The sequence below is a fragment of the Cavia porcellus genome, unplaced genomic scaffold (assembly GCF_034190915.1).
Source record: "Cavia porcellus strain 051 isolate PalLab524CR breed Dunkin Hartley unplaced genomic scaffold, mCavPor4.1 scaffold_2, whole genome shotgun sequence".
Lineage (NCBI taxonomy): Eukaryota > Metazoa > Chordata > Mammalia > Rodentia > Caviidae > Cavia > Cavia porcellus.
Genome location: NW_026947485.1, coordinates 91,736,739 through 91,763,772, shown reverse-complemented (window position 1 = coordinate 91,763,772; position 27,034 = coordinate 91,736,739). Strand labels below are relative to the sequence as shown.

Here is a 27,034-nt window from a genome sequence, read left to right as displayed (position 1 = left end):
CCTATCACTCTTAAATTATTTTTCTTGCATTGTCTTGCAGTCACTGAATTGTTATTTCCTGGTTCCTTGTTATTTTTAAGAAATCTTTCCTTTCACAATTGCTAGCTGTGATCTGATCTTCAAATTCTGAAAGTCTGTCTTCAGTCTCAAGTGATTTCACCAACTTTTGATTGACTTGTTAATTTGCTGATATCTCTTTGAATCTGTTTTATGCATTGTAATTCCTTTCTATATGGTTCATTCATTTTCCTATGCATCTTTTAAAAATCTATGTCTTCTTTAGATATGCTCAGCAATTCTTTCATTATGCTTGTGATTTCTTGTACCTGAGATATTATTTTTGATCTGATTACTTTTACAGTCTCACAAAACTTGTTTCTTCAGTTGCTATCCTCTTGTTGGAGATTTTAGTTGTGACCCCCATTTTCTTCCATTACTTTATCTTCCAGACTTGTTCTATGTGTGCTGGAGGTCTGAGGCTGCCTTTTACTCCTTCATCTTGACAAGTGTCTTGGGTTCCCCAACAAGACAGTTGAGGGGCCCCAGGTACTTCCCATGTTGGCTGCTCCTCCACATTGTAGGAAAATGGGACAGGTAACCTGGGTTTCTCTGAACCCAGGTTCTCAGCAAAGTAGCAGGACATGGGGTGGGCTTCTGCAGACCCATGCAGCTACACTAGGGCTTCCCTAATGGCCAGGGGTATGTGGTGGTGGGGCTTTGCTTTTCTCAGTCTGTGGGTCTATACCAGGACTCCCTCGATGGTGGCAGGCACACGGGGTATGTTTGTCTGATTCTCTTGGTGGGTACAGGCTGTCTGAAGGAGGCAAGTGTCTGGGGTGGTGGCCTGCAGGTGCATGGGCTTATCTTAATGCATCTCTTTGCTTGTGCTGGCCACCCACAGGAAGCAAGTCTTCCAGTGGTGGTGGCTGGCAAGCAGAGGCTTCTAGTAAACTTTTGATTTTCTGGCTTTATTGTCTGTTAATTCCATTTTCTGTTCTGTTTGGTGTTTTCTTCACCTTCCTATTGGATTTTTACCACTGGCTATAATTTAAATCTTAAGAGCATCTGGATTCTTTCATTTTCATGACAGTATTTTTAATTTTTTTAGTTTTTTAAAAGTATCCTATTATCTGAATTATCTATGTTTTAGCTTGTCAGTATTTGTTTTGATCTTTCATATCTGAGACATTTTGCAAATCTTGGGTTACCTTTAACTGTCTATTGATACTTAACATTGAAAAAGGCTAATTGGTAGTTCTTTTTCTAGGAGGCCTTGCCAAGTTTAAGTGTTGGGCTTCACTTGAAGCTCACTGTGTACAAAACTGCTGTTTTGTGAGGAAGTGCCAGTATTAGTATATGAATGTTTTTTTCTCTGGGACTGTTCAGTTTCTATAGAGGAGAATCATCTGTTCTGAGAATAAGTTGAGGCTGGGTAGGTGGAACCAGGAATAAGATGTGTTGCTTCTGCCTAATGATGTTCTGGAGTTAAAAAGAGTAGGTATTTGAGCATTTCTTACGTTGGCTTTTGGCTTTTGCTTAATTCGTCAGTGTGTGTTTCACATTCCCCACCCAGGCCCCCTGTATCTGGATCTCCAAGCCCTTTTCTTTCAGTTTCTTCACAGAATAGCGCTTTCAGTTTCTATTGACTTTTTAGTCTGCAGATATCTGCAATTGGTCTGCACTTCACCCTCACCTGTTTCCAACTCTGCCAGTCACCTATGTTCCTTGCACGCTGTCCTCTAGTTCTGAACTTCTCTGGGTCTTGCAGGGCAAGATCAGCTCTCTTACCCTGGGGATCTACCTTAGTACTTGCCTGTTGCTACTACTTCAAAGTCAAAGTGTTCTTGGTCAAATGCCAAGGAGAGATTGACTCGTTTAAACCTTAGAGGGTACCAGAAAAAATTTACATTATGCAGACCAGCATGGTTTGTACTTTCATAATTTCAGCCAAATAAATTCTGTCTTGAATTTTTAATACTATGAATTTTGAATGTTTGAGATTTTGGATTAGGTGGCATTGGTAGGTACTCTAATGGATATCTTGATAGCCACTGACTGTTTTGTGCTGGCACCATCACAATATGTATGTTCATATTAGAAACTGTTTCAGAGGCTCAAATGTGATGTTGAAATTGTAGAATAGTATTTTGTTGTAACTGTTTCAAAGGAATAGAGATCTCAATAGTTCAGTAACCAGTGCAGCTAGATTTTTTTTTTTTTGCAATAGTGATGAAACAAATTCCGTTTTATATTTCTTTAAATTGAAAAATGTGTTACTTTCTAAGCAGTAAAACAGTAACAATGTATTTCTCATACAAGTTTCAGAGTGTTTTTGGGGGAGAGACATTTCCTTTGGAGCAAGGCAAAACAGATTATAAAGTGTCAGCTAGTTGATCTGTTACAGCCTTTATCTAGACCAGAAAGTTTTCTTTTTGAATGGTTGGGAAGCAGGGGATCCTTAAAAGAATATATTAATAAGAACTTAACCTAAAATAAAAATAAGATATCAGTGTTATCTGGTTGTGTGTGTAATGTGACTGCAACTTTATGTTTAAGTGAATATGACGGACATTAGGAAGAATGACCTTGTAATGCTCATATAAGACATTTTTAATTGTTCATAGTGTTTAAATTGAATTATGTGAACCATACACCCTGGAACTTGGAAACTCTCCAAATACCTGAAGCACTAAAGATTTAGCTTAATTTAAAAAATTTTTGCTTCGTTTAGACAACATTAGTTGTTGTCTTCTCCAGGCATATCAAAATATACCTGAGTAGGTGATAATAGGTTTTGCTTTTGTTTTTCTAATAAGGAAAGGGGCCATTAAAGTATTTGGTAACTTCTTTTAACCTTTTTTCTTTCTAAACTTGTCAGTTCACGTAGGAGCAACTGTCTTGTATCATTTTTAAGAAAGCATCAGCTGGCATTTTCTGTTTTTAAAGATTAAACCTCTGTTTCGGTGTTAGATGATGTTGTTCTGATTCTGTATCTTCCCTCCCATTTTAAAGGTTTTGTTCTTGGCTTTTATCCTCTCTGTCCAGTACTTGAGAGAGTTCAGTCATACCTTGTACTTAGGGAGCAGAACATTTTGCCTGGTGGTAATGTTTTAGCATAGATTTACTAGATTGGACTTGATAGATGGGTACACTTGATAAGTTTTTTTTTTAAAGTTAAATAGTGAGAGTTAAATAGGCCAAGGCTTTTTCTCCTTTTAATTACCTAGTGTTAATCTAAAAAGCTACATTTCAGAGATAATTTTGCATATTAATTTGGTTTAATTATTTCATAGTTGCCATTCCTATAATCTTAAAGGGTCACTTTTAACTGAAAGGTGGCTTTTTTGTGGCGAATAGGCATATGGAGCAAAACATCAGTCAATCTTTGATATAAATAAAGTTTCTGGCTGCCCTTTTAAAACTCTTTATTTGATAATTTTACACTTTTATTAACCCAGCAAGTTGTTGACAATAGATAAACTGCCTAAATTAGCAACTGACAAAGATTAGCAGATGTGATTCCTGGCTTTCCTGAGCTGCTAATACAGTAGCATTAAACAGTGATTCTCAAAACTTGAGCAGCTTTGTCAATCACCTAGGGTAGTGCTTTTTAAATGGAGGCTGCTGGGTTTCTGATTCAGCAGGAGGGAGAGCTGAGTTTGAGTTTGCATCAGGATGCCAGTTTGAGAATCACCCATAGGAGGTAACGATCAGTCTGTGTAGTAGACCACATGTAAATTAGTAATGCCTACTGTAATTTCTGAAGTTACACCTCCCTTATAAAACAAAGAAATGAGCACAAAGGATTATCTGGTATAACTAGTCATATTTACTTAGCCAGTGTGAAATCAAATGTGACTTATGTTTTGATCCAAAACAACTAAATTAACTAGTATGCCTTGTAGTATTTTTTTTTTCATTAGCGTATTTGTGGCACAGAATTACATTTATTGTGAGGAGTCAGTACATGTATATAACACAACTTAATTCCTTTTTTGTCTCTCTCCCTTCCTTCCTTGCTCCTTCTATCTCTTGATCTTATTTGGAAAACCTTTATCTCTACTTTTTTCTATTTACAGGGTTTTTTTTTTTCAATCCTCTTTTCCCTTCTCTTTCCATCTCTTGTTCCTCTTTCCATTTGGAAAAGATCTCCCTGTTTCCTGTTATATATCTTTTATTTTGCTCTTCATTTAAATTGGTTTGTCAAATAAGAGAAACTAAGTGATATTTAAACTTGTATTTCCAAATTCACTTAACATTATGGCCTCACTGCATCCATTTTCCTACAAGTGGCTCAAGTTTATCCTTTGTGACAAAGTAGTACGATTGTGTACTTTACACTTGATGACAAAGTAGTACTCTATTTTCTTTATCTGTTTATCTGTTGGTGAGCATGTGGACCACTTTCAAAATTTGGCTATAAACTTGAGTATGCGTTTATCAGTGTAATATGTCTTGGAAGGGAAGTAACTGGGTAAATGAAATTTCTAGTTTTAGTTTTTTCAGGAATCTTCATACACTTTCCATAGTGATGGTACTACTTTATATTCCTACCAAGAGTGTAGAAGGATTTCTTTCCCCTCAAAGCCCCACAAGCATTTGTTAATTACTTGATTTCTTGATGGTAGCCATTCTTTCTGGAGTAAAATGGAACCATAGTGTTGTTTTCTGCTTGTTTTGTTCACTCATTTTGACTCACTGCATCTACTTAAGATTTATGGAATATTTACTATTTAGGGTTTGGACTTTAGCCATGAATTCTTTCTCTGTATGCCTAGTGTGAAATAAATCAACAATAAACAAATAATATTTTTTAAGTTTTGGTGTTTGGTTAAAAAGTATGCGTGTTTCTTAATTCTACCTGAATTATGCATCTCTAATAATTTCCTTTATTATTTATGTTTATTATTAACCTGATATATTTCCTAAACAGACTCCTGCTATTACATGTGGTTTAGACTTTTTCCTTTTTTAGAAAAGGACTATTAAACTCCCTTTTTAGTAGGATTTAGTCTTTATGAATTTTTGTCTTAGAAATACAGTAATACGGTATATGTTTCTAGGTTAAGCCTAGATCTTGAAATTTTTTGAACTTGCATGTTTCTAGTGGGCATGGTTTTTGCAGTTCATTCTTATTTTATTTTATTTTGGGTGCTAGGAATTGAACTCAGAACTTTGTACTTGCCTGAAAGGCACTGTGGCACTGAGCTATATCCTTGGCCCTTTCTTTTTCAATTCTTAGAGCAGACCTGATTTATTCATTTATGTTACTGGCCTAGCCCTTATAGATATCTGGGTATGTAGTGTTCAGAATTTAAAAGATAGGAGAGACCACTGGGAATCAGGAGCATTCTATTAGGTGTGCCTGACTCAGCCAGACTTTTGTCCAAAGGACTGAGCCCCAAACAATAGAAAGGCATATGGCCAGGGTCAGCCTGTTTATTGGTGCAGAAGCAGGTGGGGTTACAGACAAAAGGCAATTATTTATGCAGTGACAGTTCTGTAACTTAGCCTTGGAAGAATAACTGAATCTTGTGGGGACAGGGTGTCATAAACTTGGATGTCGCAGATGCCATGTGGGTGTTACAGGATTTTTTCTTCAAGACCATAATTGTCATTTTTATCAGGAACAGAGCAGAGGTCAGCCTTGAAGGAAAACAGATCCTGATGGGAACAGGATGCCACAGGACTCTGTTTACAGGAATATACTTGTTCACCTTATCTGTAACCTCTCAGAGGTATGTACTTTCAGGGAGGGGAGTTTGGGGAAGAATTAAGCTTGGTTTTCTTCCGAGTTCTGCTTTTGTAGTACCTTTTTTCTTTCTTTATTCCCCCCTGCCCCACCCATTGTTTTGTTCCAGCTGGCCTTGAGCTCCTGCACTCAAGTGATCTTCCTGCATCTGTCTCCTAAGTAGCTGGTATGAAAGATGTGCAATACTGTGTATAGCCTTGTGGTGCCTTTTAAGACCAGCTTAAAAAGTAGTCCATTACTTTCAGGTAGAAAATTGTTATTTCATTTTACTAAGTTCCATGCTTTTGGGCGGGGGGTTTCATATTTACTGATATTGCATATTATATCCAGAAAAACTTAATGATCTAAAAGGTAGGTGTCTTGGTTACTTTTCTCTCATTGCTGAGACAAAACACCTGACACCCAAAATGAAGGAAGGAAAGGTTTATGTAGCTCACTGTTTGTAGAGGTTTCAGTCCATAAGTACCTGGCTCCAAGGCAGGGTGTTATGGCACTGGGGCAACACTTCAAGGCAGCAGCCAGAGCAAAAGGGGGAAAACAAGCCTCTTATATTGTACACATGCCACCCTCCCTCTTCAGGCGGGGTATTGCACTCACAAAATCTCCTTGCCCTTCTTTGCACAGGATGAGGATATTTACAAAGTAAAAACTCTGGCTCCCAGATGAGTCTCTCAATTAAACTTCTAAACTTCCCAAGATGACACAATGTGTCAACCATAACAGCAGAACTCAAGGAATTCTTTAACTGACTGGAAATTTGTACTTGCTCTTTAATCACATAAAATGTATGTTGGACAAAGACTGATGCTGTATACCAGTATATTGGTTGTGAAATTTTGAGTGATTTTTAGTTTTTTCTTTTACTTACTTATTTTTTGATGTACACTTAATATTGAACTACTTAAGTCAAAAAGTAAAAAGTTGAAAAATATTGTCCAAGTTATGCAACTTTGTATATCTCCTAAGATCATTGTATGTGTTTTATACTCCATCTGGCTTTTTTAACTTGGTAAACTTGTTTTTTGTAAAGGTATGGACTTCACTATTTCTTTTGGTTAGTTGAATCTGTTTAGTGGGCAAAGTTGAAAGTGTTTTCATTTCTCTAAAAATAGGATCAAACTTTAAAGTTGAGGATCGCACACACACACACACACACACACACACACACACACTGAGGCTACATAATAAAACTGCTGGTAAAATGAACAAATTGCTAATGGTTTTTAACTAGGAATTGTGTCAGGATGAGCAGAGAAGCAACAATATCTTAACTTCTGGACTATTGTAAAACTGGATCATAGATGTGTAGAGCCTTGCGACTTCAACTGTATCCATTCTTTAGGCTCTCTGTGCCTCTGCAGGTACTTAGGTGAGTTCTGCTGGCTTCTTGGTGAAAACTGGCTGGTCTTTTACCAAGAAGGCCATTTTTTTTTTCTTTTGGTACCAGAGATTGAACTCACGAACTCACTCTTGCCAGGCAGGTGCTTATACACTGAGCTCAATCCCTGACCCCTTAAGAAGGCTGTGTGGCCAGGATATCAGATCAACTGAATTGGCCTCTTTAGTTTACAAGTAAATTATATATGAAAATAAATGTATATGTGTCTGTAAGTACATGTAGCTTTTTTTTTTTTTTTTTTTTTTTTTGGTATGTTGCAAAAGGATTTCCTGCTGTTTCTCATGCCATTTTCATTTTGGTTTTTTGTCTGTTTTCAAAGATCTTTAAAAGGAAAAAAAAAAAGCATTAAAGATAACCTGAGCAATCAGCAATTATGCTTCTGAAGTGGCACGTCTCCTCCATTCTGTCCTTGCAACTCGAGAACTCTACATTTTCATTTATTTTTTTCTCTTCCTTTACATCTTTGACTTGGTGATTTGCTGAGATGTGAATCCTGTGCTTGAAGCCTGTGGTTTACTGAAGTAAGCAGTTCAGGAGCGCATAAAGTTGATGTGCTCACTTTGGCTTTGGGGTACCATAGTTTTCTTTTTGAGTATGACATTCACCTTCTTTATGTCTCAGCTTTTGGTGTAGAGCAGATATATGACGATCTGTAGGTGGCATACTGCTAAGGGGTTCGTGGACAGAATCACATAGTGAGAAAGCAATTTCTCTTTCAGTTTTATTTGAATCCTTTTGATTACATAAGCAGAAATCTTTTTTGGAACCAGTGCATTAATAGTTTTCAACAACTGCCAGTTTTTAAATGGAGAGCAGACTTGAGGCTCAGAAGATTTAGCAGACAGAAAAACCTAGATACAGTTTAATAACATTGTATTTGTTTTTCTGGTTAATGGCAAGTAATGTGGCTTTTTCATTTTTAATAGATTCCTTTATTTTTTTTTTAAAGCACAAATAGTTCTAAGCACAAAGCAGTGACTAAAGGAAATACCTTTAGGGGAGTTGGGAAAATGACATACAGAAGGTAGAGGAGGTGGTAAAGCCGTTTACCACTGGAGCTTAATCCCTATGGGGGCCTCCCGGTGCCGGTGTAGCACCTATGTGTTGGTCATCTCACCTGACAGCACCAGGAGCCATTAGTGCAGGGTACTGGAATTCTCAGTAGTCATTGGTTGAAAGTAGCTGTTGGGGCGTTAATTCTCTGCAATTTTCACCTTGCCCCTCAAGCAGAACAGAGCCAGCTCTGGCAACCAAACCCAATACTGAGGTAAGTAGTTGTAAGTGTTACATTAATTGGCCTTGTGCACAGGGTAGATGAATAGCGCACCAGCAGTATCTGCAAATCAGCAGCTTTGCTCCTCTCCATAAACAGCTTTAGCTCTTGGTGCTTATTACAAAAACTTTCGAGCGGATTTCAGCCTTTTTTTCATATCTTTCTTCAACCCATTCACAGATCGTGTTGGTTTTACTTTTAAAATATATTCAGAGTTGAGCATGTAATCCTTGCTCTTGCCTGTAATCCTAGCACTTGCTTGTAATCCTGGCATTTGCCTATAATCTCAGCACTCTGGAGGTTGGGACAGGAGGATCCCTGAGGGTTCAAGGACAACCTGGGCTACATAGTGAGTTCACGGCCAGCCTGGACTGCATAGGGAGACCCTGTCTCAATTTCCCCCCAAATATATATATTCATATTTTAGAATCTGACTGCTGCTTATCTTCAGGGCTGCCATCTGACTCCACCGCTTCCCTTTCTGTCATCTCATGGCCTACTAGATGAGTTTACTCTCTTACTGCAGCAGCTGGAATGATCTGTGTAAAACTTCAGTCAGATCATATGATTTCTGCTCAAAACTTTCCAGAGCTCCCCATTTTACTCATGGTCTTTACAGTGGCCAATAAGGCCTTTTGCCGTATGACTTTTTCTTACTGTGCCCATGTGTTTGAACATGTGTTCATGTTTGTGTACATTTTTTTTGTTTGTTTTCTGTCAAAACATTCCTTTTTCTCTCTATTCTCTTTATTGTGGATTCTGTTAGATTCACTTGTCACAATTTACATTTCATCTTTACCACTATAGCCATATTGATCTTTTTAAAAAAGTTGTCATTCAGTAAATTCACTTCATGGCATATAGTTCTGTTGGTTTTTAGAAATGCATGGAGTGATATATCCACTGTTACAGTTCTTAAGAAAATGTTTGTCCTGAAACATTTCCTGATGCTACCAGATAATCTTTTTTTCTACTGTTTTGCCTTTATCTCTGTCATATAATTTGGATTCATATATTATGGAGACTTTTGGGTTTGGCTTTTTTTGCTTAGCAAAAAAATTTTTTTTCCTGTGTGGTGCTAGGGATTGAACCCAGGACCTTGCATGTGCTAGGCAAGTGATCTGCATGTCCAGCTGAAACAAAATACATTTAAGATTATGCCAGATTCTTCTGTGAATCAAATCGTTTCTCAGGTGTCCTTTGAAATAAACATGAAGATTCAATTGATTTAAAGAATGTATTGAATAAAAGTAATACAGATGATACAACAAAACAATTTTAGATCTGAATGACTGAGGTTAGGAGTCAGTAATGAGACAGAAGGGCTTTCTTGTACGGGCTACCTCTTCAGTCATTAATCATGCACTCTGGGGAAGCTACTTAAAACCTGTTCTCTAGTAAAACAGAAAAGAGCAAAATACACTGAAGAGTCTGATCTGGTAGTTATTAACACCTATCTCCCAGGGTATCACTAAATTCTTTACGTGACTCTCAGTGTTGTGGAGTAGTGGTCATTCCTCAATTTCAAAGTTGTTAGGACCAACTATTATAAATTCTCTGTAAGACCTCCAGTGAAGGAATAAAGTCTATCATTTGGGGTGAGGTAAACTTTCACTGTAAGGCTTCTTGACATTGACTCATTTTCTGTTGTGCTTGTCAAGTTCCAGGTGGTAAGAGTATGAATTAGCACTGTAGTAGTGTCTCTAAAGTACTGGTGATATCATAAATGTTTGCAGGGTTTCTGGTAACCTTCTCTGACTGTAGCAGTTAGACCTTAATCCCATAGCCCTATTATTCTATTATTAGATAACATTTTCCCAGAGATGGAGTAATTGTTGGGGTTCACAGTTTCTAGAGCTTTCTTGTGTCTTACTGGTAGGCCATTTTGTCATATAATTGACAATATATATTTGAGTTTCAGAGATTGTTTGGGAATGGTTCATGCCTGACAGGGAAGGGAATGATACAAATGATACTTGTTTTGTTATTTTTTAAAGATGGACAGATTCATAATTTCTTTTAAAGTCACAGTTAATGGCTATTTTAATATTCCTAACCAAGGTTTTGTTGGTTTGTTTGTTTTTTTAAATTGGGATTTGAAGGAGGAATTTGAGAGTAGAAAATTGGTATAATTGGTGTTTACATGTGATACATAGTAATATTTACTTTACTTTTTACTTGTAGTAATGAATGTTATAACTATTGAAGATTATAAGAGCACATACTGGCCAAAATTGGATGGTGCCATAGATCAACTTTTAACCCAGAGTCCTGGTGACTATATCCCTATATCCTATGAACAGATATACAGGTAAGTCAATGTTTAATTTGCCTGGGTTTAAAGGGATATTTTGAATTCAGTGCAGTTTGAGTTTTGATAGCTTATATGTATATAATACACAAAATACACAAGACGAGATTTGATTTATACTTTTTGATTCATAAAAGTGGTTTTCAGATGAAAGTAGAGTAAGCCCTGCTGTTAGATTTCTACCTCCACCTGCCACTTTCATCATGACCATGGAAGTCAGTGAAGAAAGTAGCAATGAAGGAAGTGTTTGGTTTAAAGATACATATTTTTTTTAACCTCACAGGGAGACCCTAGTTTAATCTATTGATGTTTGTTGACACTCACTTCTAACACTCTTTGATTATTTTGTTTCCCAGCTCCTGGTAAATGGAAACAACAAATTAGGAACTGGGGTGGGATGTGAGATCAGCACAGTGACAGGAAGAAGTGACAACTGTGTTGTTCCACACAACTGATATACAAAGAGGTTGCATTGCAAATATTTTTGTGAGTTAGAAACTTTCTCTACTGGCTATCACTCTCTTTTATTTTGACATTTATTTATATAAAAAGAGAGCGAGAGAGAACCTGGTTTACCAGAATTAACCATATTTATAGCTTAGATTATCATTCAGTGTTAGATTATCTAGTGATATTAACTTTGTATATTTATTATTTGGTGTTGTAATATATTTTCCATCTACACACTGATGGGAGGGTAAATTTTTATTAAAAGTTGTAATTCGTCTGTTGTTTTAGATTTGAATTACGTGGTCAGTGGTTATATAATGAAAGTATGTTTTAACCTTAGAATGAAGTGCTCCTTCATTAACTGTGTTTTTATGGTTTGTTTTTGCAGTTGTGTGTATAAGTGTGTATGCCAGCAGCACTCAGAACAGATGTATAGTGATCTGATTAAAAAGATAACTAATCACTTAGAGAGAGTCTCAAAGGAGCTGCAGGTAAAGAACTGAACACATTGGCTTTTGCTGCTTTGGGCTTTTTTGGTTGGTTGGAATTATACCATTTAATGTGTACATGGAATCTTGTTAATTTGGTAATGCTATAAATTTGCAAATATTTTCTAGGTGAATATTGAAGAAAACTAATCTTTAATAGCTTAAAAATTGGGTTACATTATGAAAATTTTTAGATTGAATAAATTTCAGGGCTGAACTAATTTTATTTAAAACCCTATTTTTCCTTTTTACTTCAACAGTTGGTGACATTTATAGTATAAAATACACACACACACACACACACAGACTCACACAGAGTGTATTTTAACTTTTTTTCTGGACCTTACATTATTGTTGTGGAAGAGTTGTCTGCTTACTAATTTCTAATGCTTTCCAACATGAACAGTTGAAGTCAGCTATTGACAAAAACCACCTATGGTAGACGAGCAGCACCTCAGCTCTTAAAATCTGGGCGGGCTGCAGAAAATACACTCTTTTTTTTTTTTTTTTTTTTGTCTTTTTCCTTTTTATCGGTACTGGGGACCGAACTCATGACTGCCTGCTTGCAAGGCAGGCGCTTATGCCGCTGAGCTAAATCCCCAGCCCCAGAAAATACACTCTTTAAGGATGCACTTTTTCTCCTGTTGCCTACCTTCCCCCTCACGGTTCTGTCTCAGGGAACTTCCAGTGCTTGAAGTCAGCGCTGTCTTTATATTGGACCAGATCCACTTTTGTTCTGGTGCAGAAGTAATGTGGTAGCTAGAAAAGTCCCTGAGCAATAAGTTACCAGGGTCTGTTCCACAATTAGGAAGGATCTCTGTGTTTGTAAATAGCCATGATTTCTAGCAGCATTATAGAGGAGGTTTTCATTTACGTTGTGATCTTAGGTGTCTTAGTCTTGCTTACCCCAAATAATAGTTGTAGTATATACTGTACCTTTTTTTTTTTAAAGATAGCCAAAGCTAAGTTTTATTGTAGTCATGTTGTTAGTATAAATTGTTTCCTTTGTCTTTTTGCCACTACATACAAGATTTTCATTCTTAACAGATAAATTTAGTGCTTTGGTATTGTGCATAAATTGTAAATAAAACAGTAAGCATTGTGTGATGTATGCATTGTAGCTTTGATTTGCTGTTCTTGACCCCACTCTCTCCTGACTTTTCACTGTGTCCAACTTATTGCCATATCCTATTTACTTCCTTCCTGTGTCTGGACTGTGTCCATTCTGTGTAATTGCCAATCCCTTGGGTTTGGTCATTCTTGTCTCTCAAGTGTTTTACAAAAATGCTCATCTCAACTGGCTGCTCTGCCTTATTTTACTGAGATATCTTAATTTATTTAATGTTTGAAAAGTGAATAGTTATGCTGCTTTAATCTTTGATTTGATAATTCTACAGTGAGTTGTCAGTCTTGTAAGTAATGTCATTTACCAAGTTTATCTTGTGGTTCATAAAAGTTGGTACCAGTTACATTGGATTAGTCATGCATTGGAGTGTCTGCTTTCTTTCACACTAATACATATGAAGTGAAATAATTTTTACTAATACAGGAATTATTGTTAGTAAAGATTAAAACTATGTAGGAGCAGTGTCTTTTTTAATGTTAGTATTTTAAAAACTATCAATAAATATAGAAGTAAAATAGGTAAAACAAGTTTTTGGGTCAGTATATGTAAAATTTAGCCATTTGTAAACAGCACCATGGAGTGGAGGGCTCTGATCTGAGCTCACCCACGCAGCAGTCATGTGCCTCTTGCTGAAACATGCTGACACCATCTTGTGAATTTTCTCAACATGAAAATGAAGTGGTTTTACTAAAAATCTATGGTTCCTTTGTTATAAGATAGTCCTCCCCTCTTAACTTCCTCCTGGCAGGGGTACTTCTTTGTTTTCTCACTATTGAAGTCATTTTTCTTCACCTGTTGAAGCCTTCTGGGAACTTTGGCACTTACTTCAGGGCAGAATAGAATCAGGAACAGAACTAGGAACAAAACAGCAACAGAACAGAACAATTGGCAATTCTTTATGGAACCTTAGCATCTTGGCAATAGCAATTCCATCAGGTCAATGATTACATTATTGTTTTGCTTTCCTAAGTCCTTCATTGAGGGTAGGGGCTATATCTTGTTTGTCTTTTTATCCTTAGTGTCTGGCATAGCTGTAACTCAGCAAATGTTTGTCAAATGAATGTTTAGCAACTAAATCTAACCAGTACCAATGGAAACATGATATGATCACAGATTTTTGCTTTAGATATGGAGGCGTTTTATTAATTTGTGTAATGTCTATTTTATAGACACATGGAAACAGTTTTCATGGCAGACAGAATAAGAGTATATACCAGGTCTTATGAGCGAGAAACAATATGTTTGTGTGGAGCATTTTGTTTGCAGTTCTGGTTTGGGGCATACATTTTTTTGAGCCAAAACAAAAATGAACAATGAATTTTTGCATTGGCAGATAATGAGAGATTGAGTTTTGAGTTGATGAATTTAGTATTGGAGTTGGATCTGCAGGGCATGAGCCTCTGTCAGGGACATCTTAAAATAGCTGCTTGATTGTATCGTTTATTTGTCAGAATGAGTTATTTATCCATATCCTAATGCGTATCCAATTGGAGACCCTGAAGAGTACTGTATGAAATGGTGTTCCATATTCTCCAGTTATTTTTAGTTTTAAGCTGAAAACTAGAGAATACTATTTTCAGGGACTTACATTGTTCAAACTAAACATTTTTATATGAAGGCATAATACAACATATGCCTCTTTAAATTTCTTTTTTTTTTAAAATTTTGGAAACCGTGAGTTTTCTACTAACCTAGTAATTCTAGAATGCTTTTTAATTGCTGTTGGTAAATAAATAAAACAACTTCACAAATAGCTAAACCACTTAATACTATCTTTACTATTATGTTTCACTGGATATGCATCTGTACTTTTAAATTTGCTGCTAGCTTATTTGAAACTCTGATTGTCTTTTTTTTTCTAGTAGTGGAGGTTAAATCTGGAGCCTTCATACTAAGCTACATTCCCAGCCTTTTTAACTTTTTATTTCTTTTAAAATTTTGAGACAGGGTTTTGCAAAGTCACTGAGTTGCCCAGAGTGGGTTTTAGTTTAGAATTTGCCTGCCTTAAGCTCCCAGAGTGTTGGGATCGTAGATATGTACCACTAGGTAAACCATTCTCCTCCCACTGCTCTCTCACCTGCCCCGTCATTTAACTTCTCTTCTGTAAATGTGATAATGAAATTCTATATTTATTTTCCTTTTTCCATATATCCAAAGCCTCTGAATTTTTAATTTTGATTTTTTCTATACAAATGAATGGAAATAGATGACTACCGAGAGAAAACTGGTTTCTTAATTTAGTAAATTATAATCTACTTAGTTTTGGAAAGTTCTGTTTAAACTTTTAGAAATCATATTTTTGGTGAGGGCTCAGACCAGGACCTTCAGTTGCTTGCTGAATGTGAATTAATTCTTATAGATACCTCATATTCGTGACTTAATCTGAATTCCTCTTCAGATCAATCAGTTTCTTTCTCAGGCTTGAGATGTTGTACTCACTGTTGACTGCCTTTTCTCTTTCTTCTTGTGGCCAGGTGATAGAATTGGTAGAATATTATAGTGTCTCTCCTTCTCTGTCTTCTTTCATCCCCATTGCTGTTATCTTTAACTCATGCCTGTGCTGGTCCAGTCATCTCTTGTTTCACTTCTGTAGTCTTTTGGGGGTTGAATAATCTAAATGCCCTAATTCAGTGGCTGTACTTTGTTGTTAAAAATGTAAAAGACTATTGTCTTTTTCAGTAAATCACACTTGATTTCTTGATTATTACAAAAATTGGGGCTGATTGATTGATTGCAGGGATTCTTGGTGGCAAACCTAGTGTGTCTTAGCACTTACCTGAATATTGCAGTGCATTCTATTAGGTACAGTTAGTGGATGTATAACTGGTAAGACAAAATAATTTCCTCCCTAACCTCTTACTGAGAATAATTTAAAAATACTACACCAGGAAAAGAACAAAAAAGTAAAGAAGGGTAAGACCAAGCTCTGGGAGAAGGAAACTCCTAGAGCAGGAGATCCTAACAGTTGAGCCACTTCTTTAGTAGGGTCATTCATTTCTTCTGGAATGGGAGGGAGGCGAGGGCAGTTAACCCAGGAGTAGTAAGACTAACAAGCTATTGACTGGTCTTTACTTGAACTCTTACTTGACCCTACCAGAAGCAAAAGTAAATTCTCTCAGGAGAAAGGTAACATTAGCCAGGCATGCATTTGTCTAGTAATTTTTTGTAAACAGTGTCTGGAACTTAAATCAGAAATAACTAGTTCTATTAGGAGATTTAGGTGATCATAAAGTCAAGAGAAATGAGAGATAAGAATTAAATAAGATACTGAGAAAATTAATCAGCAATAGTCTCTCACTTTAAAGAAACAATGAAACTTTTTCTTCAGTTGGAAAATGTTCCTGCTGAAAACCTGAGATTAAGGTAGGAATGAAGAATAACAGAAAAGATAAATATGTGAGTACTGAACAATAATAGTAATTTCTTGAAGAATATTACAAAAATATGTAGTTTGATATGTAGGTGGCAAGCAGTAAGTTGGTTTAAAATGTTCTAAGGCCCTTGCATTATTCAAATAGTACCAAAGTACTAATTTATTTTAGACTATGCTAAGACAAGGAGAATGGGAATGGAAAAAGAAAATGTCATTAACAAGATATTACAGGGAGAAAATGGAATAATTTAAAAGTAAAGAGACTCAGAAAAGATAGAACAAGATACAGAGAACAGATAGAATAAAGAGAAACGAAGAGAACAGATCTCAACCTCTGTGTGTCTGTTATTGTTGGAAATGTTAAAGACTTAGTGCTGCATTGAAAAAAGAAGCAGTATCCGCACTGGATGAGTGCTGCAGCACTACCTATTGTTGCTGACAAGAGGCGCAGCATGAAGATACATAGTAGGATACAGAAAACTGAAAGTAAATAATAGAAAAAGTTATACAAGCATTAACCAAAAGAAAGATGATATAGCTGTACCAATACCAGGAAAAGTAAAGAGAACTTTTTGTGATAGATGGTTCAGTAACCACGAAGATAACAATTCTAAATTTGTATGTACCTAATGACATAGCCATAAAAATTAACAGACCCAAGAGGAGAAAAACATGCATCCAAAAATCATAATGAGATTAAGACAGCTCTCTCTGTAACTGATTGAATAAGCAGATGAGACAGATAAGTAAAAACCAGTAGTCTAGAAGATTTGAACATGGTTAATGAACTTGACTTACTTTAAACTCTGTACTTTTTTTTTGGTACTGGGGATCGAATTCATGGCTGTGTGCTTGCAAGGCAGGTGCTTATGTCGCTGAGCTAAATTCTCAGCCCCAAACTCTGTACTTATTAATTGTAGGCTATGTGTTCTGTTGCAGTAAACCTAGATAATTTTCAAAAACCACTGTATATGCTGCTCATAATGTGAGTCCTAATACATTTCAGGGAACTTAAATTATAAAAAAAAATGTTCTCTGAGTTGTAACGGTTAAATTAGAAATCAGCAAAAGATGACCCACAAAAGTTCTGTATGCTTGAAAATGTGTTACAAAAGCTCATGTGTGAGAGTGGAAATCATAGTGGAAATAAGTATGTGTTTTGAGCTGAACGATAATATGTCTCAGGCATTGTGGAATTTAACTAAAATCTCTTAGGGAAATTTAAAACCCTAAAATACATATATTACAAAATAAAGTCTGAATTACCATTTATGGCTTTAACATTTATCCTAGGAAATTAAAAAATAGCTATGGAGCCCAAATAAAGAAATTAAATCACAGTCTGTGCTAATGGACTGCTGGAAGGTAAAGAACTCTTCAGGGAACTGTGCCGTGGTACAAAGCAGAGTAAGGAACGCGCTGTGTTTGAGTGAAGTAGTGACCCCAGCTTGGTATGGGAGTGACAGGAAGGCAGTATTGGCAAAGGGGCGTTGTGAGGAAGGAGCTGAGAAAACTGTGAGCAAAAGCTGCCCTGTGGAGAAATTTTGATGTGGGTAAGAAGAGTGGGTGGATTATAAAGCATTCCAGGGAAATTGGGGGAAAAAAAAGACTGAAGTTGATAGGAACCAAATTGTAGAAGCCCTTAAATGCCAGGCGTTAGATCTTAGAAGATTGATGTGGTTAAGGGATATAAAAAGATGGATTGGAGAAGAAGAGAATGAGATGTGGGGAAATAGTGATTGTGGTACACTAGGTGAGTTATAGATCCACAGTCCCTTATCCGCAATTCTAAAATCCAACAAAAGCTTTGAAAAGGCAATGTCTTTTTATAAATGTAATGCCAAAACACACGTGGTAGTAAAACTCGATATAAATGTATGTGAGGAACTTAATTGGAAACATTCCTATATAGCACTTTCCTCCCAGAAATGTCAGTGTGGTGTTGTTGACTCTACTGAGTCTTTTGTGTAATATATGCTATATGTGCCGTAGTATTTTCTAAATTTGAAGAGGTCTGAATCAAGCCAGGAATCTTGAAGTAGAACAGGAGATGATAATGAAAAAGAGAAGCCATCGACTATGACACATTGCCGATGTTAAAGAAGTAGTACAAGGCCAAGTAACTTACTAAGTAATAACTTCTGCAGTTTAAAGAGAGAGGTAGGGTGAGAGTATTCAAAGCTTATTTTGGTTCCAGTAGAAATGTTAGAATTTTATTAGCAGAGGCTTGAGGAGGGAAAGGAGAATAAAAGTGGTTTTAGAGGGTTTAATTCAACGGAGAGTTGCCAGGTAATGCCATGTGAAGGGCACAAAAAAATTATGATGTGGATTGATTCTTGAGCACTTTTTTTTAGAGGGAAAGTATAATGGGAAGAGTGATAGGATAGACTGTAAAATGAGTTACAAGTCTTGCTGATTTTTCCGCTTGTGCATTATTTCAGACTTATCCCTTCCCTCCTGCTTTAAATTCTTTTGAATAGCTGTCTGGACAGTAGCCAGCTTCCCTCCCAATTTCCCTGGGACACCTGGTAATCGATCCTTGTACAGTATTTTGAACTTGCACTTCCCCCAGTCCATTTTGTTGTTCTCAAACTTTGGTACTTATTTTCTTAACTTTTGACGCTCCATTTACTGAAGAACAGACAGTGCTCCTTAACAAAGATGTCAAGATTCTTCATAGTCTTAACTCAGTAAGTATTCTGCTTTTTAAATTTAAATGCACTGTGTTTTCAGCTTTGGGTCTTTCCATTTGGTATCTTTTGCCATTGCTTCTATCTTCCCCTCTGTGTGGGTGGGTGGGTGGGTGGATGATGTATTATTTGTCTATAAGTTTTGCCCAGCTTTTAATATCACTATCTCTGGCAGACCAAAATTAATCATGCTTTCTTCTTTACTTCTGTAGCATTTTATGTTGTTACTATAAAGCTTAGTTCAGCACTTTGATATGTAGTAATTAGCAGATAGGATGTAACCATTGTAGCACTCTGAGCCCTTTGAAATCAAGAATCTTAATTTACCAAGGTTGGTTTCTTTTGGTCTGTTGTAGTCTTGAAGTAAGTTTTAAGTGCTCACTAGATAAGTGTGCTAGTTTTAGTGCTGTTGACCAGATACTTCTAGTTCTCTTCTTTCTGGGCACCTTCTGGTCAGATTGTTCTTGTCCATCTCCTTGAAGTTAGACTTAGTCAAGTGACTTTCCTTGACATATAAAATGTAAGTGATGCGTAAGTTAATATAGTCTGCCAGGAATAGTGTACCCAAAGTTGTAAACCCTTTAAGATTGTCTTGGATGATAAAAATCTGCCAATTTCTCTCCTGTGCCATGGTGTTCCAGACAGTAGAGGGTTACTTAACCTTTTGTTCCCGAGAAAGGGTAACACAAAACAAATCCTCAAGAAAGGCATACAACATAAGTGAGAAAGAAAACTCGGCTGTATTTTATTTTAATCTATACATTTGTTTTTATGAATTTTATTAATTTTTAATTAAATAATAGCTTAAATATTTTCCAGTTATTTTAATTAATGGAAAGTTAACTAATTACATTTAAACTTTTAATATATTCTGATATATTTAATTCTGATATATTTAAAGCTATAAATTTTAATTTTGGTTTCAAGTTAAATATATTATTTGACTCTCAAACCATTTCCTGATGGAAGTTAATTGAAACTTAGCCAAAATTAATCACCATTACTTAATTTTGATCCAGACACCAGAAAGCATTTAAAATCTCTGCCAAACTGCCAATAAATCTACTTTGTCTCTGGGGATTAAAAATCAGGCCGATTGCTTTGCTATTTGATTTTGGTCCAGTGGGTGGCAGCATAACTCAACTAGTCTATGTAGTCAAAATTTTCAGGTTTTGGGTGAAAGGTTTTGTTTTCTGTTATCAGTTGAACTGCAGAGTATATTTAAAATATAAAAGCTTTCATCCCCCAAATATGATGCTTATTCCTTAACTAAAATGAAGAATATTTTAAATAATAATAAAATAATTGCTTGGTACCCTTTCTTTCAAGTAAAATATCATTACTATTTGGTAAATAACTCTTCACCTATGTATTCTACTGAATTTTTCTGAATACACTATTTGGATATCTATTTTTAAGTCCAATCTAGAACTTCAGGCAATTATTCCAAAAAAGTTGTTCTTATCTCAGAGAATTTGCTGCCCTAATCCTCAAGCTTCTTAGGCTCTTAGATCATAATTCTAATAAACTTACAAGTAGCCTTTGAAGGCAGAGACTGTTCACTTTGACATGTGCCTTTATAGGTTGTAGTGTAACACCAGGCCCCAGGTGGAGATGCGGTACAAGTAACTGATAAGATGATAAAAAGCATATGCCTGCTTTACAGCTAAGTTTACTAGAAGCTTCTGCTTATTCAAGTTGAAACAGCATTCTAAACTTGGAAAATGGAATTTGTGACAAGTGGGAAAGTACAATCACTTAAAAATAGATGTGTGTATTTGTTTGTCAGGGTGTACAGAGTTAGTTATGAATTGTGAATAAAAATAAAATTGTGAATAAAATAAAGTGTTAGGAGGTAAGAATCTAGAAGAGTAAGAGGTTATCCTAGACCTTTATGGCTTCTTTGGATAGCTTTTCTTTTTTTTTTTTTAATTGATTTTTATTTAGATATGTTTTCCATGAAAAGTTCTTGAACTTTTGTAACTGCCTTGTTGCACTGCTAGGATTAGAGCCTAGATTATCTCATGGTTTTGTGCATCAGCTAAAATGAATGCTATTTATACCTAAAAATGGATGTGTTGTCTTCTGTCAGGGTGTTAGTATAAGGAGCTGAGTCAGTACAGTCAGTAATTAAGTTGGATTTAAGTTTAATTGTTGCTGCAACTTCAGATTCCTTGAGTGGTAGGTTGTTGCTGCTTTATTCTTTAGTGATGCAGAAGAACTCTATCCCCAGCACTTAGCAGGCCCTGTGTCACCAGGCTTTGGGGCACAGCGGGAAGAGGGGTGTCCTTCCCTAGCAGTAAATGGCTGTTTTTATTTGGTGCACGTATGGGGTAACATAGCAGGTTGTATGTGTATTGTATATGGGTTTTCTTTGGTTCTCTTGCTCCTGCCTCAGTGGTAAATAGTCTCTGTGCCCTGGTCCCTGGGGTTGGGGTTGCTTTTTAAGTGTTTTGCACCTCTTTCTCCCCACCCTACTTGCAGATCCCTTTTTCTCCTCAGTTGAGTTTCCAAAAGAGGATTGGTAGACTTTTCCTGTTGAGAGCCATGTAGTGCCTTGTGAGTATTTTCATGGACCTTAACGTTTGTCCCAAGGACTCAGCTCTGCTGGTGCAGTGTGAATGAACCCATAGATATTACATAAATGAATGGCCATTGCTGTGTTCTAGTAAAACTGTCTTCATAAAAATATGAGGTGCACCAGACTTGCCTTGCAGGCTATCATGATCTCTTACCAAAGTGCGGTGGGTCCGCCTTTGCCTTCTGGTCTCTGCACACTCTGTGACCAAATTTTGCCTTGTGTTTTTAGGGGATCTTAGGGGTGACAGTTTCCTGTTTCAGCAGCAGTTTTTATTTTGTAAGAAAGCAGAAACTGCCAAAGATTTAGCTCAGTGGTATAAGTGCCTGCCTGGCAAGCATGAGATGAGTTTGATCCCCAGTACCAAGAAAAAAAAAAAAAAAAAGCAAAAACCTGGGCAGGAGTGGATTTTCTGCTGTGCAGGAAATAGTAGCGGATGTTTGCCTGTCACAGAAGGTCTGGAGCAGTAGTGGTGAACATGGCACGTGTGCTGCAGTGGGCTGTTTGTTATGATTGAAAGCTCTAAAAGGTTTATCATTTCTGTTCTGGAAGACTACCTATTCATCTTTTGGGTGTAGACAATTTTCTCTCAGGTCAGAGAAGGGCTATCAGGGTGCCGGTAGGTCTTACCTTTCCATCAGCCATAGCTTTTGCCTTGAATTGAAGTGGATTCTGTGGCACAGGCCATTTTCTTGTCTTCCATCATCTGCTAATCACAGTTGTGCTCTTAGATTCCCCAAATGAACTGTGTCTGGGTTTTTCCAGGTGCTTTTGCTCTGCCATTAGACCTTGAGGGGCCAGCACCTTTGAGTCGTAGATCATGTTGCTGTCAGGTGACTTTCTTGGCCTGGCCTGGCTTGCAGGGCTTCTCTTAACCCGTAAATGAAAGCCCTTGGATAGTGGTTGGAGAGAAGGTATGGGCTTTCCTAGTATGGAAATTCCTAGGGATTCTGTGCTGTTAGTTCACATTTATCCTTTAACAAGTGGCTTATTACAGCTCATGTTGCTTTCTTACCTGCTTTTATAGCTACCATTACCAAAGAAGAGAGAGTTCGTGCAGCCTTTCCTTCCTTTGCAGAGCTTGTCACTCTGGAATTCATTTCACCTGGTTGAACACTGCATGTGTGGAATATAGGGACCTTGCATATTTGATGAGCTAAAAACATTAGGGTTACTTAGGTTAATCACTTTTTCCTCTTCAAAACAAAATGATAGGAGTGATGTTTTTCTATTTTAAGTTGAGGTAGCACTTCAGAGTTTAATAATTTTGTAATCCTTGGGTTGATACTGGTAAAGAAGCCATAAAATTTAAAAGAATTCACCTATATTCAAATGCTAGTATTAAATTTTAGTGTATCATCTTTTTAACTAATTTCAGTATATTTTACAACTAAATTATCTCCTCATAATGAGCAGTAATTGCCCTGTTGTGTGGGTGGTTATTGTTCGACCCTCCCTGAACGCTCTATAGATTTCTTTTCGGTCCTTTCAAGAGGCCTGAGGTAAAGATTTCCAAATGCCTGCCAGCTGCTGGGTTAACTCTTTGTATGATCCCCCATTAGGAATATGCACCTTAGGGCTGGAAGGTAACTTAGCGATAGAGCATTTCCCTACCCTGCCCAAGGTCCTATATTCATCCCAGTACTCCCCTCCCACCAAGTACCTATGGAAAGTTTGAGGCTAGAATTTAGAGGTTAGAGAAGAATCTATCATTAATCATTGATGAGCCTTTTAGGTGATTGGGGGATGGGCATATTTTGAGGTTCACTGGCTTGTGGAAATGTTTCTTAGCTTGGTCTCTCTTCTGAAGCAGGGAGCATAAAAAATCCTATGTTTAAGTATGAGCTTGTGAAGTATTCAACATCTTTATATAGTGTTGTGATTTGTTTAAATGTCTCCTCAAAGCTTCACGCAATTGTGGAGGCGGCTGAATTTAGTGTTTGTAATTGGTTTATTTCCAGCACTGGGATTGGCCGTATGAGTGCTGTACCTGCCCACGGGTGGGGAGCCAGCGTACAATATAAGGAAGGCAAGGAGGTGTGCCTTTCCTTTTTGCCCTTTCACTCTTGTGACTTGCAGCAGCAATGAACTGCTGCCGCTTACTCAGGCCACCCTGCCTTTGAGCCAGCTGAGTATGGACTGAATGTGAGCTAAATAAACCTTTTCTTCTTTAATTTCGGAGACCAGGCATTTTGTCTCAGCAATGAGAGAAAAGTAACCAAGACAAACAGTATCACTAAAGTGTTTATCTGGAGAAGAATCCATGAAAACTTATAATATAAAAAGCAAAGCACAGCCTAAGTATCCAGTAGTGAGGGACAATAATATTGATAATGATGTACAGATAGTTGTTAAAATTACTTTGCAGAAAGAAATTTGACTTGACATAAATGTTGGTGATATATAATCGAGAGATTAACAGTATATTTGTTGCAGATTGGACAACACAGGAAACCGAAAGAAGATACCAAAATTTTAATGACAGTTATCACTAGTATTCATATGATTATTTTTCTACAGTTACAGTTTTTAAACTTTAAAATATTTCAGTAGACATATATTATTTCTGTAATGTTAATGGCCTTGTTATGTTTACTAGGAGCTGACTTCCCACCTCTTATTCATTCCTACTTCATTTTAATATGCAACACTTATTTATTTGAAGATAACCAGAATGCTTCTAGAAGAGAAAAACACTATGTTAAAAATAATTTTTTTGTTTCATTTTGGTGGGGATAGGAAGTAGGTTTATAGGAGGAGAGATACAAATATAAAATTGTGGCACTTGTTTGTATTTTATATCAACAGTATACAATTAGCCATTATTAAAATTAAAATATATTAAAGTGAAGTAAAAATTTGGTCCCTTAGTTTCATTAAACATATTTGAAGTGTACAGCCACACATGACCACTGTAGTGGCTACCCCAATAACAGCACAGACGTAGACTGTTGAGTTGGGCAGTACTGACCTAAATCATAGTGTAGTAAAATCTGTTTGTTAATAACATTTAAATAAATTATCTCCTAAAATTAATATATGTCTAATTAGGGGAACTGACCATCCAAACATTCTTATTTGGCTTTGAATACTAACGCTGACAAGCTTTCCCCTTCCTTTGTGTGATGGCATGGTACAAAGAATGATCAAAAAAAAAAGATGAATGTTTAAATTTTAAAAAAACAATAGAGTAAAAAGACCCATTACCAAGCACAATGTGATAAGTGTGTCCAAAGCAAGGGGGAGGATTTTACGTATTCTGAAGGGGATAATGACAAATGTGGCTTTCAGGGTAGTAAATGTTTTTATTTATTTAAATCTGAATTGTATGTTTTGATCATTCCTCATGGCCAAACCCTTAGGATAGTTTCTGTTAGATGAAAATACTATGAGCTGTCATCTACCTTGCTCATCAGGCGTGGCGCCTTGTGACTTCTTGTTCTTCTAAAGTCAAATGACCGTGAAAGATAAACATTTTAATCAATTAAGGCATGGAGACAGCTGCCACTAAGATACTCATGGAGAACTACTTCACAAAGTGGCAAGACTGGGAGAGAACCAGGAACCCAAGCCCCTCTATGAGCTAGCAGAAGTTGCACTGGCCAGGGGAGAACCAGAAAGCCATAACACAACCCCATCAAACAGAGCATGTATTGTTTGGTTGTCTTTGCAGGCGTAAAGCTGGTGATCTGAGCATCTATTTAGAGGATAACAAGAGGCATTATGGTAGCCATTGTTAATCTCTTACTATGTTGTTTTGAAGTTCTGTATCATTTTCATTGTTTTGTTTGATTTTATTATTTTTGTTTTGAAGATAAGATATATTGTGGTAGTCGTTGATTTCCGATTATGCTATTTGAAGTCCTGTATTGCTTTCATTGTTTTGTTTTGAGTAGTTTTATTCTGTTTTGTTTTGTTTGATTTTATTATGTCTGATGGTAGGGGCAGCTTTTTTGAAGATAACAAGAGGCATTATGGTAGCCGTTATTGATTTCCTGTCTTTTTTTCTTTTTATCGGTACCAGGGATCGAACTCATGACTACCTGCTTGCAAGGCAGGCGCTTATGCCGCTGAGCTAAATCCCCAGGCCCCGTTATTGATTTCCTATTATGTTGTTTTGAAGTTCTGTATTGCCTTGCCTTGTTTTGATTGGCTTTATTCTGTTGTACTTTGTTTGGTTTTATTCTCTTTAAAATTAAAAATAAGTGGCAAGATTGATGGGATAAGTGTGTTCAATGTAAGAGGGAATATTTTGAATAGGATTAATGGCAGTGTGACTTTCTGTAATTTTTAGAATTTAAGCATTCACTATATTTTATGCTCACACTTCATATTAAATCTCGTCTTTTTGTTAAAGCATTTTATTGATATTTTAAAAGTATATTTCAGTGGTATTTAATAAATTGACTTATTTAAAAGAATAATTATTTTTGTTTTATATAATGACACAAGATTATTACCCATTTTTACATATATATAAAATTATTCATTACAGCATTGTCTGTGGTAACAAGAAATCAATATGGAGTCTGATTAAATAAATGTTATATTCAAACATTACACTTAAAAGAATAGATGTCCTTAAAGTGTGTATCCTTTATCTTGAAAAAATGGACAGATTCCTAGACACAGATGAATTACAAAAATTGAACCAAGACGACAAAAAAATCTGCCAGCTAAGAAAATCTCAGGACCTATATTATACACTGTTTAATTTTACAACACCTTCAGAGAGGATATAATGTCAGTGTACCTCAACCTAATGAAATTGAACTGGAAGGACTACTTCTGAACTTATTCATGGAAGGTAGCATTACTCTTGGCTGAGAAGAAGACAAGGACCCAACTAAGAAAGAAAACTACAGGCTCATCTCTTTAACAAAGTAAATGCAAAAAAAATATTCAACAAGATACAGGCAAATACGATGCAGCACATCATCAGGAAGATTATACTTCATAGGTTTCATCCCAGGGATACAAGGATGGTTCGACTTACGCAAATTAAGAAATATGATATAAACATAAACAGAGGAAAGCAACAGATGCAGTAAAAGCTTTTTTTTGACAAAGTCCAACATCCATTCTTGATAAAAACTGTGAAGAAAATAGGTATAAAAGGACCTTATCTCAATCTGACAAAAGCTGAGGATATTCAGGAAGATGGGAGTGCAGTAAGGAGCCAGTAACCTCTCCAGACCTGGAAAATAACAATTTGGGGGAGGAAAAGAAGGAGGGAAGTGGATTCCTGGTACCTGGGAAGGATTTGAAGGGAAAATTGGAGCCTAAAGGGAAATTAAAGAGTCAAACCACAACACAGAAAAAGTTTGGGATAATCTACTTTTTCCCTGGCTCCTGGCTCGTGGAGTGAGAAAGGAAGATTGAATCTGCAGAGACACGGTGAAAGCAGAAGACTCCAGAAGCCTACAGGGAGAAACACACCGGGTAACGGAGCAGGGAACGTTGTGCACTACAGTAACTAGAGAGTGACTCCAATCCAAGCAGCTGCCATATCTCCTGAAGAGAGTGCTTGATTGGATGCTATTTTAGGGAGGGATCAACTGAACACAGGACTTGGTGTACTCATGGGTTGGCTT

The 27,034-nt window shown here is 36.6% G+C and overlaps 1 protein-coding gene and 1 long non-coding RNA gene across 2 annotated transcripts in view; both read left to right on the top strand.

Moving 5' to 3' along the window:
* Cacul1 (CDK2 associated cullin domain 1) overlaps nt 1-27,034 on the top strand; it is a 75,629-nt gene that overhangs the window by 14,955 nt on the left and 33,640 nt on the right. Inside the window, exons 2-3 of the mRNA XM_063244820.1 lie at nt 10,609-10,735; nt 11,574-11,676. Coding sequence (XP_063100890.1) covers nt 10,609-10,735; nt 11,574-11,676 — 230 coding nt within the window. The remainder of the gene's footprint in view (nt 1-10,608; nt 10,736-11,573; nt 11,677-27,034) is intronic.
* Nucleotides 11,685-25,864, top strand: LOC134475220 (uncharacterized). The gene is made up of 2 exons (XR_010046247.1): nt 11,685-18,862; nt 25,465-25,864. It is a non-coding gene; the product is annotated as an uncharacterized LOC134475220 (long non-coding RNA).